Genomic DNA, 13,632 nt, shown 5'->3' with positions numbered 1-13,632 from the left:
CTGACTTCGTTCTGACCCGACGTGATGTAACTTGAACGGCTTGATCACTACCACTACCACCATAGACATAGACATGGCATCCAAAGATGTCAGCGACAAGCATAGAGCGTTTGTGTCCCTCGGAATGTTCATCGTAGATGAGTTCTCTTTTGCAGATGAGGACGGCAACCCTACGGGAAAGACGATGGCGCCCCAGGTGAGTACCTCCGTGAACTTGGATAGCCCACTTGATGCTCAGGCGACTCTGCGCCAAGATCGGAGGTGGTGGTACATATGCATCCATTGGGGCGCGAATATGGTCAGTACGGTCAACTCTCTCTATCGTCGTCACTGAGTCGATCCTCAGGTTGCCGTCGTCTCAAGTTGGCATGATAATCGATAGAGGCCATGACTTCCCTGCGCATATCCAGGACGCCTTGAACGTCTACGGCGCAGATATGTGGCAATTTCGAGATGACCCTAATAGGGGAACTACGAGGGCATTGAATGCTTACAAAGGAGAACACAGAGGGTCGGTCCAACGTCCTCCTGACGCCATCGAGTCCGCGCAGCTAATGAGTTTGCACTAGATTCGAGTACCTCACCCCGAGACTGCGCATAACACCTCACGACCTACTGGACACCAAGCTTTCACATGCGAGGGTTCTGCACTTTATATGTTCGCCAACGCGCGCAGCTGCAATCATGTCAGAAGTCAAACGAGTCGAGAAATGGCACCCAACCACGGTGTACGAGCCGATACCCGTACGTCACTCACATCCCTACCATTCATATGCATTGTTGAGACGAAGAGAAGCAAGGATCGCTGTGTACCTGAGGAACTCCCCGCTCTCCGATCAGTACTTCCGGAAATCTCGGTTCTTAGGTGAGAACGTGATGATGCACCCTTGCCACCCTCAGTACTGACGAAACGACCAGTCCGAACGCGGAGGAGGCACTCAGCCTACTATCCATGCCGGCAAACCCCACGAAGGAGTCCATAGAGAGCGCATGCAGCGCATTCCTCGACATGGGCATCGGACCCAAGGGAGACGGCGCCGTAGTCATCCGCAGCGGCGCCATGGGAGCATGCATCGGCCTGAAAGGGAACCCATGCTCTTGGGTTGAAGCCTTCTGGAACGGCGAAGACAGTGCGGACAAAGTCGTTGATGTGACAGGTAGATGTTACTCGTATCTTGCTAAGAGGAATGAATTGACATTCGTATAATCGCAGGCGCAGGCAACAGCTTTCTAGGCGGGTTGGGCGCAGGAATGGTTCTCAGCAACGGAGACGTGCGGGAAGGTATGTTGTCACATACCGCACGAGGCCCCGGCTGACGCACACGCTCCCTAGCAACCCTATATGCGACGGTCTCAGCCTCGTATACAATCGAACAAGAGGGCTTACCGCGTCTTTCACAAGCTACCGACGACAATGGCGAAGTCGTGGAGGTTTGGAATGGCGATTCGGCGCACCACAGACTGCAAGCACTACGTGTATGTCTAGCAGCGAAAGGTACGAAGTGAATAACTCAGGGAAAAATTACAGGGTAGCTGTTATGCGCGCGTTCTGTACTGATAATACACAAATCGGAAAGCAATCGTCCAATTTTCCATACCGGAGAGACGTCGTGAATCGAGTGGTGATGTGTGTACGCGCCGCATCACGCAAGAAGAGTTCTGTGGAATGTGAGCCCTAGAGCTGTCAGAGACAGCGAAGGGTGGGGCGTCAAGGGTGCAAGGCGCAGAATGATCATTGCTGGGCTGCCGTGCGGAACTTCTCTCGGCTTTGAGCAAAGAGGGCTTCTTGCTGGGCTAGTAGTTCAGCCTCCGTGAGGCCGGATTGCTCCAATTTAGATACTTTCTTCTCCCGGTCCTTTACACGCGGATCAGACATATCCAGGACGACAAGGCGCGAGCGGAACGCACCTTCTGCTGTTGCTTGTGGTCCTTCAACACACTCTCAACCTCCGCGGTGAATGTCTCAAAGCCCAATCGCTACGCGAAGGACCGGTGATGAGTAGCAGGACAAAGAAGCCACATGCAACAACTAGGAACGCGACTCACCTTCAGCGCAGAGATGATATGTTCGGGCGCGATCGTCTTCTTCGACTCTTGCTCGCATATCTCGTTCGCCTCGGACGATATCAGGTGTATGAACTCTGTCCGGACGGCGCGAGAGGCGCGTTAATGCCCGACATGACACGCGAGTAGGACATTGAAACACTTCACCTACACAGCACTCAATAACCAGATCCCGCGTCTCCTTCGCGCAAGTAATGTCATTAGGGAGTAGCTCTGCGGATTTCAGAAGGACCATGAGTTTCATATAGACCGAGTCCGACGGTACGGGCACGACGCGGCGGGGGCGCACCTGCGATCATTTTTGTGACGGTGGCCTTCGGGAGGGACAGATCCTCGTCCGAGGGCATACCGCCCATTGCCCCGGCCTCGTGGTCGGACATGGTCGTGTCGGGTGAGCGTGCGGTCGAAGAGGACGTCGAGCAGCCAGAACGTGAGAGGACGGGAGCTGGGGGTGCGGTGCGGACGCGGGGGCGAGGGCCCAGCAGAGGAGCGCTACAGGTCTTTATATGCGCGCGTCGATCTGAGACTGTCAACGGACTGCGTCCGCGATCATTTTGCCACTCTGCACGTGTTCGGCGACGTCTTGCTCGCTTGCTCTCCTACGCCCATCATGTCCAGTCCGGTGCGTCTGACCCTGTGCGATTGCTCGGAGATTGTCGTTCTGATTTTCTGCGCCTGTTCTAGGTGAACCCCGTCAACCCGAAGCCTTTCATGCAGGAACTCACGGGCAAGCCCGTGTACGTACGCCTGAAGTGGGGCCTCGAGTACAAGGGCTTCCTCGTCAGCACGGATGGATACATGAACCTTCAGGTGCGGGGTGGGTGCTGTCGTGTGTGTTGACAGAGGCTCACAGCAATGCCCAGCTGGCCAACACGGAGGAGTTCCAGGATGGAAAGTCGAACGGCGCGTTGGGCGAGGTGTTCATCCGGTACGTCAATCGTCTTTGGTCTTCCATCCATATCTCTGACCGACGCCAAACAATCGTCTTAGGTGTAACAATGTTCTATATATTATAAGTCTTTCCTATCTACGACTTCCGGATACCGCGACTGACGTGCATCCGTCTCCACAGAGAGGCAACGGACTGATACGCGCAAGCATACCACAACACGCACATCCTCCTCCCAGTCTTGCTCATCATTGTCTGTTCCACCGGGCGTCATGCCACCTGTATCATAGTCCATCTTGCGCAAAATGTACTTCTGTTCTTGAAAGCAGGATAGGGTTCAACTGTTCCAACTTCCAACATCGATATGCAGCTTTCGCGAGAAGCGGCCAGGATGTGTATGTGTTTGGGCGAGAGACTACTCAGCGCAACGACATGTGTCACTCTTCGTCCTTGGGCGCGAGGGGCATGTCGAGGCCAACCCTATGCGCTGTCTTTTTGAGGTGATCTTCTGTTGACAGACCGAGCAGCGGGTTGTAGCGTTCCAAAAGGGTCTACAGAATAGAAAGGGTTGCCCTGAACAGCCAATACTCAAACAACAGGTCAGCCACGCACCTTGTGCATTTCCTGCGAATGCATGAACGTCGCCGCGTTGCGCATATCACGGTAGAACCGCTCTCCCTCTTTGTCCTCCCTAGGCTGCTCAAAGATTGCACGGATATGCTGCGTGACTACGCTCGGTCTTGTGGCGCGAGGATAGATCGACTGAAGGACAGGCCAGTCGGAGTAAGCTCAAGACAGATACCATCCGAGAAGACCATGCGCACCGCTTTGTTGACCACTCGCACAATCGCCCGGTAAGCAGCCGCATGTCGTGTTGTCATAGTTCCTGGAGGCGCTATGTGAGAGATATGGCTCTTTTGTACGATTCAAAGCGAAGGAGACAAGTAGGCAGTGGGATGGACGTGTTGGCAAGTCCGACGGAACTCAATGGCTCCGAGTCCCAATGTGGAAGTGTTACGCGTTACGCACCCCGCCTCCCAATATGGCCAGGTCCGCCGTCACGGTCCGAGTCGAACTGCCCGCCGCCCCGGCGCCCCCTCTCCTTCTGACCACCGCCAACCACCGCCACCGGGCAGCTACTATCTAATATGAGTACTTTTACCTCTTTAACGCTGCACGTAGCACCTGGTAATAGCTCTGTTTGTTTGTTTCAACCTAGCCGCGTATATCGTCCAGTGAACTCCGGCGGCACCACCGCCGAGACTCGACTGTCAGCGCTCCAGCCTTGCGACACTAGTATACACAGTATACCCTTTGCTTGGCCGAGCGACATATCTCGTGTTTGTGTAAGCATTTGCAACACGGAAATCGATAACGAGCCTCGCTAGGGTAGCCCCCCCACGTGTCTATGCTACTTGCGTTTTGTCCGCCAGAAATGGCTCACGAGCCTGGGCTCCGCTGATTGTCCTCGGGTCGCGCTCTTTGAAAATACACGTTGCAGGGTAGGTCAATGCTCTCGGGGTATTGATCGCATACCAAAGATAGGCAAAGCGGACTGGCGCTTTGGCCCGTTGAAATCCCTTATAAAAGACCCCCCCCCCGGTCTCAAACTTACCTCCAACCACCTTCCTCTCCAAGACCATAACCAGGGCCCGAAAGAGGCTGAAGACTCTATAGCCTGCCAAAGGCCTACCAAACATATTCTACCGCTACTCTTTCCCTGTCAATCGTGCAAGATGACCCGCTTCCGCTGCCCGTCCGCGTCGAGCATCTCTTCGTCTGGCTCCATGACCAGCGTTGGTAGCTCTCAAAGGGCTAATTCGGTAAGTTTCTATGCTTCCCATGGTTCCCTTGACCCGTTGCAGTTCCTCATTCCCATGTCTTCTAGGCTACTCCGGTAGCCAGAATGCCCAGTATCGCCGAGTCGCCCAACCACCCCGGCCCTGCGGCTCGTACCCCCGCGCCGGCGCGCAAGCTGGACAAGGGCAAAGGCCGCGCTCGCACCCCAGGCAAAATGGATTTGCGCAAGAGGGAGTCGCTCCGCATGTCGATGAAGAAGGCGGAGGTCAAGAATCGGCAGTTTTCCTTTGTTTACGTCGGCAATGTGAGTCAATCACGGTGGTTGTGGCATACTCCATTATTGACAGCTATGTAGCTTGGTTCCGACGTCATTGAACAAGACCTTGAGGAGAAGTTCAGAAGGTGCGGGCCTATCCGTCTCATCCAGATGCGCGCAAGCAGCGGACTCTGCGTCCCCACTTTGAACTTGCCGGGGCCCTTCTTTGGGTTCTTGGACCCGCCGGAAGCGAGGCATTACGCGACCATCGAGTTCTTGAGCCCTTTGGCCGCTAGGAAGGCCCTGGAGTTCAATGGTGTCATGTTCGCAGGCAGGGAGATGATCGTACGCATGCCCATTTTCAATATTGTGTGCGTTCGTTCACCCTCGTTGGATGGTTTCAACAGGTATCGTTCAGTGCCCTTGACCTCCCCGAGACTACCGAGATTCTGAAGGGTCTTGTGGAGAAGAAGCAGCAGAGGAGGGCCCCTCCCCCCGTAACTACGTCTCTCGCTGAATTGCGGACGCTCTGGAAGATCAAGTTCGGACAAATCAAGTGAGCTTCCTGACTTCCCAGTGCATACCCATTTTCCTCACCATCCCTCTTTGTACCTCTCTCAGACGGTTGACGATCGAGAAGACCGAGTATGTCGCTGATCCTTATAAGGCCCCAGCGCCCCGCGGACAGCTCGTGTCCCGCTTCGCCAAGCGCGTTGGCCTGCTTCCTGACTCCGACGGCACCACCTCCGACGGGCATAGCACCCTTACCTACCCCCAGACCATTGCGTAAGCTCCCCCTCCGTTCCCCCTCACGTTCTCATTCGCGTCCTTTCCTTGTCTCTTACCCAGCACTCGTATCGTCCGTAAGTATATGCATCGCCCCTCACCGTCTCAATACTGTAGCTGGCCTGCACGTCATCCACACGCTCCTTTGTTAGATTATCCTCTCGTCTCTCCGTATCTGTATCGCTCGTTTCCACTGTGCCTATGTAGCCTCTGTTCTAGAACTCAGCATAAGAATATATCCGGAGTAGTGACCGGAAAAGGGAATTTAGGTCCCAATCTCGTGCCGTGTCGCGTCCACAGCCAGCAGCTTGCGTTGGAATCCGATGTTGGACTCGGACACCCAACTGAAGCTTAAAGCTTGTTCTGTTGACCCCCATATATGTTTCATGCCGAGGGGTTGAAATTCTGCTCAGGTATACGCACTTGGGTAACTACCGACTATATGCACCAGTTCAAACGCTGCAGCTGTATCTGGCAATGGCATCCCCTTCCCTGTCAGGCGCTGGGTCTACATTTCGCCTTCGTCGTTCATCGTGCTTTCGGGAAAGTACTGAGCAGTTGGACTGGTAAAGCGTATCGAATGCATGAGGGCGTTGTGTATGTTAGACTTAGCTACTCATGTTTTCTGAAATCAAATATCATTTGATGTTTCGTAAGCATGAAGGGCAATCAGCCGACAGTCACCCAACATCTGTTGTCTCCCTACCACCAGCTCGCGCTCGAGCTGTCCACAACATCCGCGCAACCACATTCTCTCGACTTTGATTCGTATGGCATCTTTTTGTTAGTTGGTCATCAGGCGTCACAGGTGCGATCTCGTCGTTTGAGCGTGGCCGAGCGCAGTGTGGCTCACTGCCTTCAACAGTGTCGTCGTCGCTCTATCTCGTTTCTGTAATTCTGTACACTTCTCATGGATCCCCCCTCACGGAGTCCGGCCTTGAACCCTGCCTCGACCCCATTTTTTCCCGGTTCTGGTGCAATGCGGTTGAATGACGATGATGGGAATGGGAACATGACCTTCGGTGCCAACCCCGGCTACAGACAGTCCGTCTCTCGGGACCAGCAATTCAGCACATCTTCCACGCTTTCCATCTCCCCCTCCGATTACCGCTCTGTCAGGTCCTCCCCGAGCCCTCCCCAGGAGGATGCAGGTCGCAGGAACGATAATGGCTTACAGGTTCCCTCCCCAGGCGAGTTCGCGCGTCACTCCCCCGGATTCCGTCAGGCAGACGCGGAGAGGGCCCTGTCGATGTATCAAAACGCGGCACGGGACCTGAACATTTCCCCCAAGCAAGAAATCGCGCCGGATGGAGACGAGACACCAGGGCCAACGTCGGGGCCTATCCCCATGAACGGACAGCTGGGCGCGACTGCGTCGTTCTACAGCAATGCCTCAGTGCGAAGCAGGGAGAGGTTGGGTACCCCGCCGGTGATGCAGGAGGCTAGCAACGTCAGGTCGGCGTTCATTCACCCCCCTTTCATGTCGTCGTCCCCCGCATCTTCCCTTGACTCCGGAAGTCACTTCGCACCCAGCCTCGAATTCTCCACGTCCAGCAGTTTCGAGGTGCACCTCAAGTCATCGCCCCTGATGAACGAGGTCCTGGACCGGCTCGCCCGTTTGGAGTTAGCGAACCGTGAGATCCAGCGTGACCTGGGAGATGTCCACCGCAAGGTTGACATCCTCGTCGAGCGCGCTCTGAATCAAACCCCCGGACTCAACCAGGGCTCGGCGTTGAGTGCTCCGGTCGAGTTCAAGGACCCTTTCGCACCCTCGTCGCAGTCCAGCCAGGGTTTCCTCCCTCAGGGCGGCCTGAATGGTCCACGAGGTTCTATCGCGAACATCGCACCGAACCAGAACCCTCCGGCTGACGACATTACCACAATATCGAACCGGCTAAACACGTTGACAACATCCGTAGGCCAACTTCTGGCGCTTCAGACACAACAGATCCAAGCGAACAGCGGTGCCATGCTCGGAGGTGGATTGCCGCCGGTTGATCTCGCCCCTGGTATTCCGCCCTTGCTGAACTCAACCTCTGCTCTTGGCCATGGCATGCCCGGCCGACCCGACATCAGGCAGAACCCGCGTATACCCAATCCTCCCATGCGGACTTGGTCCGCTGGGACGTTGGACCTTCCTCATCGCAACACGGATTCCCCAGCGGGGTCTATGGGAAGACAGGACTCTATCTTCCGGGACAAGCGCCGTTCGGTCAGCGGTTTGCTTCGCCGTGACTCTGCTGGAGTGAGTTTCGGCTTGTGTTGAGGAGACGCTCTTTCCCAGGCACTAGAGACTGACCTCTGACTGATATCTAGGGCGAAAGTTTGGCTGGTGGGACGTCGCGCGATGGCGGCCCTATGATCACCAAATGGGAACAGCTCAATCTTGCGCCCGACTTGTTGCGATCTTTGAGCACCTTTGGGTGAGCTAGCAAATCTCACTATGGTGGACCTAATTCTGATCTCGACCCTCCAGTGTCGGTCCCCCTAACAAGATCCAGCAACGCGCTCTCCCTTTCCTCTTGCGTGGGGCGGATATCATCGCACAGGCACCTCCTACCCAGGAAAGGATCGCTGCATACGTGATCCCTGCGATCCACATCGCGGTGACCTACGGTTCCACGCGTACGCCTGTCCGCGGGCCTCTGGTGGTCATGATCTCCACGACTGTCGATCAAGCTACACAGGCGCAGAGGATGATACGTGATCTGGGCGGACCCATTGGCGTGAAGTCGGCTCTTGGAGTCGGCTCGACGGCAGGCGATCTCAATCAAGAACTGCGCATCTTGCAGCAGAACGTGCCCCACATTATCTGCGGCACGCCGCAAAAACTCCATGCGCTGTTCACAACACCTGGCGGTCTGTCCGGCTCTGAAGTGCGGTTCCTGGTCTTGGACGAGGTTGATCAGCTGATTGCAAGGAACTTGCATGACTTTGTGTTCAACATCATCAAGCTCCTGCCGCCTCCGCGCTCGCGCTCGCTGGGCGGTGGTGCTGGCACCCCCCTGAACAATACCCCTGGCTCGACGCCTCAGGCTCCCTTCCAGAACTTCGAGGCGAGCAGCAGCACGTCATCGCTTCTTGCTCCTACACAGACCCTTCAACGCAGGCTGTCTGGGATTGGCTCGTCTCCTCCCATGGATAGCGCCAACGGCCAGTCCGGTCAGATCGAACGTCAGACCGCGCTGTTCTCGAACACTGTGCCGCAAGACGTGCTAAACCTTGCTTCTGCAATCCAGCTTCGCGAGCCTGTCCGCGTGCTGGTGCGTCGCGACGGCAACGTCACCCATGCAGATACCAGTCAGGGTGCTCGCGGTCTCCGGCAGTTCTACCTCTATCTTGCTTTCACCGCCAGCGGCCGCTCGGATGCACCGCTCCCTCAGGCGGGCCTCGGTACTATTGGCTCTGGACGAGGCGCGATCAGCGCAGAGACGGCGCAGGCACGAGAGTGGAAGCTCGATGCGCTCGCTGACCTGTTCGAAGATCTTGATATCCCGCAGGCTATTATTCATGTCGGTGGTATGGCCGCTTTGGACGCGGTTGTGTACAAGCTGTCCAGTCGCGGTTTGGATGCAGTTCCTTTGGTAAGTCTCTATTGTGAAAATGACGACCGTCTCGACACTGATTTATCCCGTGAAGCACGGTGACATGAACGCAGGTGCCAAGCTTGCCGCGCTGAACAAGTTCAGAGCGACGCCTGGTATCATGCGACCGACGGCTACCAAAGTTCTTGTTGTGTATGATGTACAGGTCAAAACGCCGGAGGTCTCCCAGATACCCCTGGTCATTAATTACGGTAAGTCTGCCTGTTTGCGAGGTCCGGAAGTGCTTCCGCTCATTAGCTCGCTAGATTTACCCAAGGCCGTCGAAGAATACGCGCACCGGTAAGTAGTCTTCGCGTCCTGGGGCGAAGGGATGTTGACCCGTCTTCCAGTGTCGCTCCCGCCATCGCTCCCTCCTACTCTCGTGCTGGCGTCGTGGTCAACTTCGTGACTGCTACCGGCGGAGATGTGGAAATGCTGCGGTCTATAGAATGCTTCTACAAGTACGTCCCTCGTCTAAGCTCCTTTTGTCACAAAACTCACAGATTGCCGCACAACAGGATTAAATGCGTGAGTATCCCCGCGGATTCATCATATGGCGGCGTCGCTAACGTCTCGCACGTATAGCCCGAAGTTCCCATGAGCCTGCGAGATATTGTCTGAGTTCACGTCCCGTCCATGTGTGTATCCCTATCATGTCTGCTTTCTCGGTCCAAGCTATCCGTCACTTCCTGCTGCCGTATATCCCTATTTAACTCACGACGCTTGCATCGCGCATTCTACTGTGTTATACCCTTCCTACAACTACTCCGATTGTCTCCTTACTAGCCGCTCTTGGGTCTAATCCCTCTTGCCCTACACTGTATACTGCATAGCTTTCCACTCGTCGTAGTTTTACTACATGTCGCAGACGGCTGCTTACTCTGCTGCGATATGGACTGTCAATAGCTTCAATGTACCATCTTCCCCACAGCTTGCGAGTTGGTGTGCACAGTCCTCTCTCCCACTAGTTGGTCGCCACGCAAGGCGGTGAATGTGATCAATATGGGCCAGACTGGCGGTGCCGAAGTCAGTATCCGGAGATTATGTTGACCGTATGAAGGCATACCTTTTCTCAATAATTAGTGCGTTAGTCCACTGGGAAGCATATTCGCGAGGTGTGGTGTAGATAGTGATCTCTCCGGATTCCAGTCCGACGGCTAGCGTACGGCTGTCCAAAAGATGGGCTTAGTTCGTTATGTGTGTCAGAGACATAGTGGCATCAACTCACGCCTTGCTCCCAGGATGGTCAGGTGCGAATGCAACCGCCGTGGCGGCGGCGCTAGCTTGAAGGGTTGCGACGGCTGTCCATTTCTGACCTGTCTCCGGTCGTTGCCATATCTTCACCTGTCGAGTGTCGAATAGACATTGTCAGAGACGCAGTCGCCTTCAGAAGGAACGTGCCATACCGTCTTGTCACGAGAAGCGGTTGCGAAGATGTCCCCTTCTGGGGCCCATGCACAGTCCCATATTATGCGACCATGGGACTTGTCTGCAGCAATCGGCACGTATCCACCTATCATGCAAGTCAAAAATTGACCTGTCGGAGAGATGGCTATGCTACATACTGTCGCTCTTCTCAAATAGTCGCCATGTCCGGTCACGGGACACGGAGAGTATATGCGAGTCGTCTGGGCTGAAGGCAAGCTGTGTCACAGTCAAACTGTGCCCAGCAAGGGGCTCTCCGAAGAGCTGCCATGTTTGTGTATCGTACACGCGGACGATAGCATGCTCAGGGGTAGTTGCTTTGCAAGCCGTCGCAATGTATTGCTTGTTGTTGGAGACAGCAAGCGCAATGGACTATCAAGCGTGAACGGTGTCAATTGGTTGCATGAAACGAGTCACCGGGCAACAGACCTCGTAACCGTGTCCGAAGATCTTCTCGACCTCTGGCCAGAGCGTGACGGCGGCTAGCTCCCCTTCGAAGGGTCGTCGTCGTGTGCGCGTGGTGTCGTATGTTGCATTGACATCTGCCACCGCGCTAACTACAAGGGTAACCTTGAGTACAAAGGAACTCGGGAGAATTCTCATACACGTACCATCCGTGAGCGCCTTATTGGACAGACCTAACGGTGGCACAGCTGCAGCACGCGGCCTTGCCTCCTTTCATCCAAGTCTACCCGTCAGAGTAGCGGCAGCGCCATGAAGAGAAATACATACCTCTCCCGAGTCCAACTGTGCGACACCCAGGTTGTTCACGATCTCCAGAAATTCTCGCGGTGCCTCAAACACCCGCGCAACCTTCTCATCAGCTATGCTGACGAACCGCAAAGCATCGAGGAAAGCAGCACTGATGAGGTCATAGCCATGGACCTGCGGGCGAGCGATCTCATGCCACACGGGCGTGATCGTTCCATCATGGGTCGTCGTCGGGATGGCACCATGTATTCGTGTAGTCTGATCCAGGCTGTAGTATTTGTCAGTGCCATCTCATGGATTAGTTGCCGTCCGTGATACTTACCTTGCGGAAATCAAGTATTCACCTGCTGGACTCCATGCAACGCTCCTGATAGGTGACCGGTGACCGGTAATGGCGCCAACTTCAGACCACTCTTCAAGTGTCGTCTTCTCAGTGTCCTCGGTCGATTGGCATCTCCATCGTCGCCACCCGCCATTCCAGCCCCACGCCATAGCGTCCGCACCGTCGCGTGCCCATAGACCGCCAACGAAGCCACCGAGCCGTTGACCACCGACGTCGCCGAAGCGCTGCCTGTTGATCCAAAGTGTGGTACCATCTGTGGACGACGTAAGCACTGTAGATGGCGACCAGAGGATGAGTGACGAGTCCGTGGACGTCGAGAGAAGGGTTGGAATGTCGTCCGGTGTGCCCTGTGGTCGCCACGACAAGGATGTAACGCCGGCTTCGTGCCCTACTAGGAGTGCGTCGAAGGTGACGGAGAAGAGCTGAGACCTGTTCATACAGCGACGTTCAGATAATGGGCGGCCGGCTCAAGAATCGCTCCTACCCCTCAGGCGTCTTGACGGTGAGTATGTGTCGCTTAAGTGATATGGATCTTCCACCGTCTTCGCTATCTTCCAGGTTCACGAGGGATTCTTCAAATGCATCCAACAACTCGTCAGTGACTCCACCAGCTGAGCTACTGGATGCGCTAAGGGTCGATCTTGCGAAGGGCTCGATGTTCCATAGCCGGATCGCGGCGTCCTGAGAGCCCGACGCAAGAATCAGGGCATCGCCCGTCCGTTCGGGTATCTTGAATGAAAGACACTTGACCCAGTCTTCATGACCAGGCAGTACAGTGGCTGAGACAAACTACAGCACGAGTAAGATTTGCTCGGTACCGTGTTAGGTGAACCGACTGACCGTATCATCTGAGCGAGTCCATAGGTGGACATGCCTATCGGTGCTCCCGATGGCCAAGATGATAGCTGGCGCGCCGCATACTCAGCTCTCAGCTCTGGGCATCACGCGAAATAGCCTACACTTGGTACCGGGCAGTTCAGCCAGCGCCAAAGAAATGGGATATCCCTTTCTTATGCTGATGCTCTGTACTTCATGCAGTCCTGCTACAAAGATAACCCTCAGCTTTTTGCGAGTCCTATGTTCTCATTGTTGGCAAAGCACTCTCACCTTGAGAGATAGACCACACCTTGACGGCCGCATCTGATCCGCCGGTCACAATCATTTCATCAAGGACGGACAAGCTTGAGATGCCACTCTTGTGTCCTTGTACGGTTGCATATGGGTGCCACTGGAGATGCAGTTATTCTTCAGCGTCGATGTGCGAGAAACATCGGTCGGCATGCCTGATTCCGGACTCCGTCACTTTTCCATAATTTCAGCACGCCTTTGTCATCAGCGGTGGCTATCAGACTGTCGTGCACAAAGGCTACGCAGGTGACAAGGCCATCGTGAGCAGGGAGAGTCGCGAAGACGCCTCGGTCCAAAGAGTCATCCTGTGTCAAGAGGAAAGGGGCATAAGCGTTATTCCTACGATATCAGTGCCTACATACCGCAGCGTCCCACAAAGCGACAAGCTTTCCGGACCCGAATGCGACAAGGCCATGACCCACCACGGCGGCGGCTTGCGAATACCGGTTTGTCGAAGCGGAAGCATACAAGTGGGTTGCTTGAGACATAAGTCGGCAACCGCTTGACGAGGCGCAATCTGGTGAGCTATGTTTTGATAACCAAATGTAATTTCTTCAAGTGTAGGTCTCTGAGTAAGACAGAGAGGTCGGATCGTTAGCAGGAACACTTAGAAGGAATAAAAGGTCGATGATGGAGGTTTTACGCA

At 55.1% G+C, this 13,632-nt stretch overlaps 7 protein-coding genes across 7 annotated transcripts; 4 read left to right on the top strand and 3 right to left on the bottom strand.

Moving 5' to 3' along the window:
• Window positions 1-73: 73 nt before the first annotated feature.
• Window positions 74-1,601, top strand: L226DRAFT_613240 (Ribokinase-like protein; the record flags this gene model as incomplete). Its single annotated transcript, XM_067686481.1, has 8 exons — window positions 74-196; window positions 255-298; window positions 347-511; window positions 570-744; window positions 801-865; window positions 919-1,157; window positions 1,214-1,282; window positions 1,334-1,601. The coding sequence occupies 8 exons, from the start codon at window positions 74-76 to the stop codon at window positions 1,504-1,506; spliced, it is 1,053 nt and encodes a 350-aa protein (XP_067534941.1). The 3' UTR covers window positions 1,507-1,601.
• On the bottom strand, window positions 1,452-2,539 carry L226DRAFT_535248 (histone-fold-containing protein). Its single transcript, XM_067680866.1, has 5 exons — window positions 2,354-2,539; window positions 2,212-2,277; window positions 2,047-2,141; window positions 1,909-1,977; window positions 1,452-1,855 (listed from the first exon to the last, which is right to left on the bottom strand). Exons 1-5 carry the CDS (start codon window positions 2,442-2,444, stop codon window positions 1,733-1,735), a joined length of 444 nt encoding a protein of 147 aa, XP_067534940.1. The 5' UTR covers window positions 2,445-2,539; the 3' UTR covers window positions 1,452-1,732.
• A 47-nt stretch (window positions 2,540-2,586) lies between these two features.
• On the top strand, window positions 2,587-3,341 carry L226DRAFT_535247 (small nuclear ribonucleoprotein SmF). Its single transcript, XM_067680865.1, has 5 exons — window positions 2,587-2,686; window positions 2,749-2,874; window positions 2,928-2,992; window positions 3,055-3,080; window positions 3,139-3,341. The coding sequence occupies exons 1-5, from the start codon at window positions 2,675-2,677 to the stop codon at window positions 3,150-3,152; spliced, it is 243 nt and encodes an 80-aa protein (XP_067534939.1). The 5' UTR covers window positions 2,587-2,674; the 3' UTR covers window positions 3,153-3,341.
• A 49-nt stretch (window positions 3,342-3,390) lies between these two features.
• Window positions 3,391-3,834, bottom strand: L226DRAFT_571277 (uncharacterized protein; the record flags this gene model as incomplete). Its single annotated transcript, XM_067684528.1, has 3 exons — window positions 3,391-3,504; window positions 3,566-3,715; window positions 3,778-3,834. The coding sequence occupies 3 exons, from the start codon at window positions 3,832-3,834 to the stop codon at window positions 3,391-3,393; spliced, it is 321 nt and encodes a 106-aa protein (XP_067534938.1).
• Window positions 3,835-4,688: 854 nt separating this feature from the next.
• Window positions 4,689-6,084, top strand: L226DRAFT_613237 (uncharacterized protein; the record flags this gene model as incomplete). The annotated part of the gene is made up of 5 exons (XM_067686480.1): window positions 4,689-4,776; window positions 4,842-5,057; window positions 5,109-5,354; window positions 5,417-5,565; window positions 5,631-6,084. Coding segments are annotated over 5 exons (868 nt in total), but the record flags the coding sequence as incomplete, so codon positions are not given.
• Window positions 6,085-6,493: 409 nt separating this feature from the next.
• On the top strand, window positions 6,494-10,380 carry L226DRAFT_535245 (P-loop containing nucleoside triphosphate hydrolase protein). Its single transcript, XM_067680864.1, has 9 exons — window positions 6,494-6,603; window positions 6,661-8,040; window positions 8,112-8,218; window positions 8,272-9,379; window positions 9,435-9,591; window positions 9,646-9,679; window positions 9,730-9,840; window positions 9,898-9,907; window positions 9,965-10,380. Exons 2-9 carry the CDS (start codon window positions 6,808-6,810, stop codon window positions 9,998-10,000), a joined length of 2,796 nt encoding a protein of 931 aa, XP_067534936.1. The 5' UTR covers window positions 6,494-6,603; window positions 6,661-6,807; the 3' UTR covers window positions 10,001-10,380.
• L226DRAFT_463717 (WD40 repeat-like protein) lies at window positions 10,256-13,474 on the bottom strand (the record flags this gene model as incomplete). The annotated part of the gene is made up of 15 exons (XM_067675807.1): window positions 10,256-10,391; window positions 10,446-10,547; window positions 10,608-10,723; window positions 10,786-10,892; window positions 10,945-11,176; window positions 11,234-11,361; window positions 11,416-11,479; window positions 11,537-11,783; window positions 11,838-12,287; window positions 12,343-12,647; window positions 12,699-12,763; window positions 12,818-12,901; window positions 12,960-13,086; window positions 13,181-13,291; window positions 13,349-13,474. The coding sequence occupies 15 exons, from the start codon at window positions 13,472-13,474 to the stop codon at window positions 10,256-10,258; spliced, it is 2,400 nt and encodes a 799-aa protein (XP_067534935.1).
• Between the last annotated feature and the right edge of the window lie 158 nt (window positions 13,475-13,632).

This window comes from Lentinus tigrinus (assembly GCF_003813185.1).
Source record: "Lentinus tigrinus ALCF2SS1-7 unplaced genomic scaffold L226scaffold_13, whole genome shotgun sequence".
In the NCBI taxonomy this organism is placed as follows: domain Eukaryota; kingdom Fungi; phylum Basidiomycota; class Agaricomycetes; order Polyporales; family Polyporaceae; genus Lentinus; species Lentinus tigrinus.
Note: the sequence above shows the minus strand (reverse complement) of the source record. Positions and strands in the feature narration are given on the sequence as shown.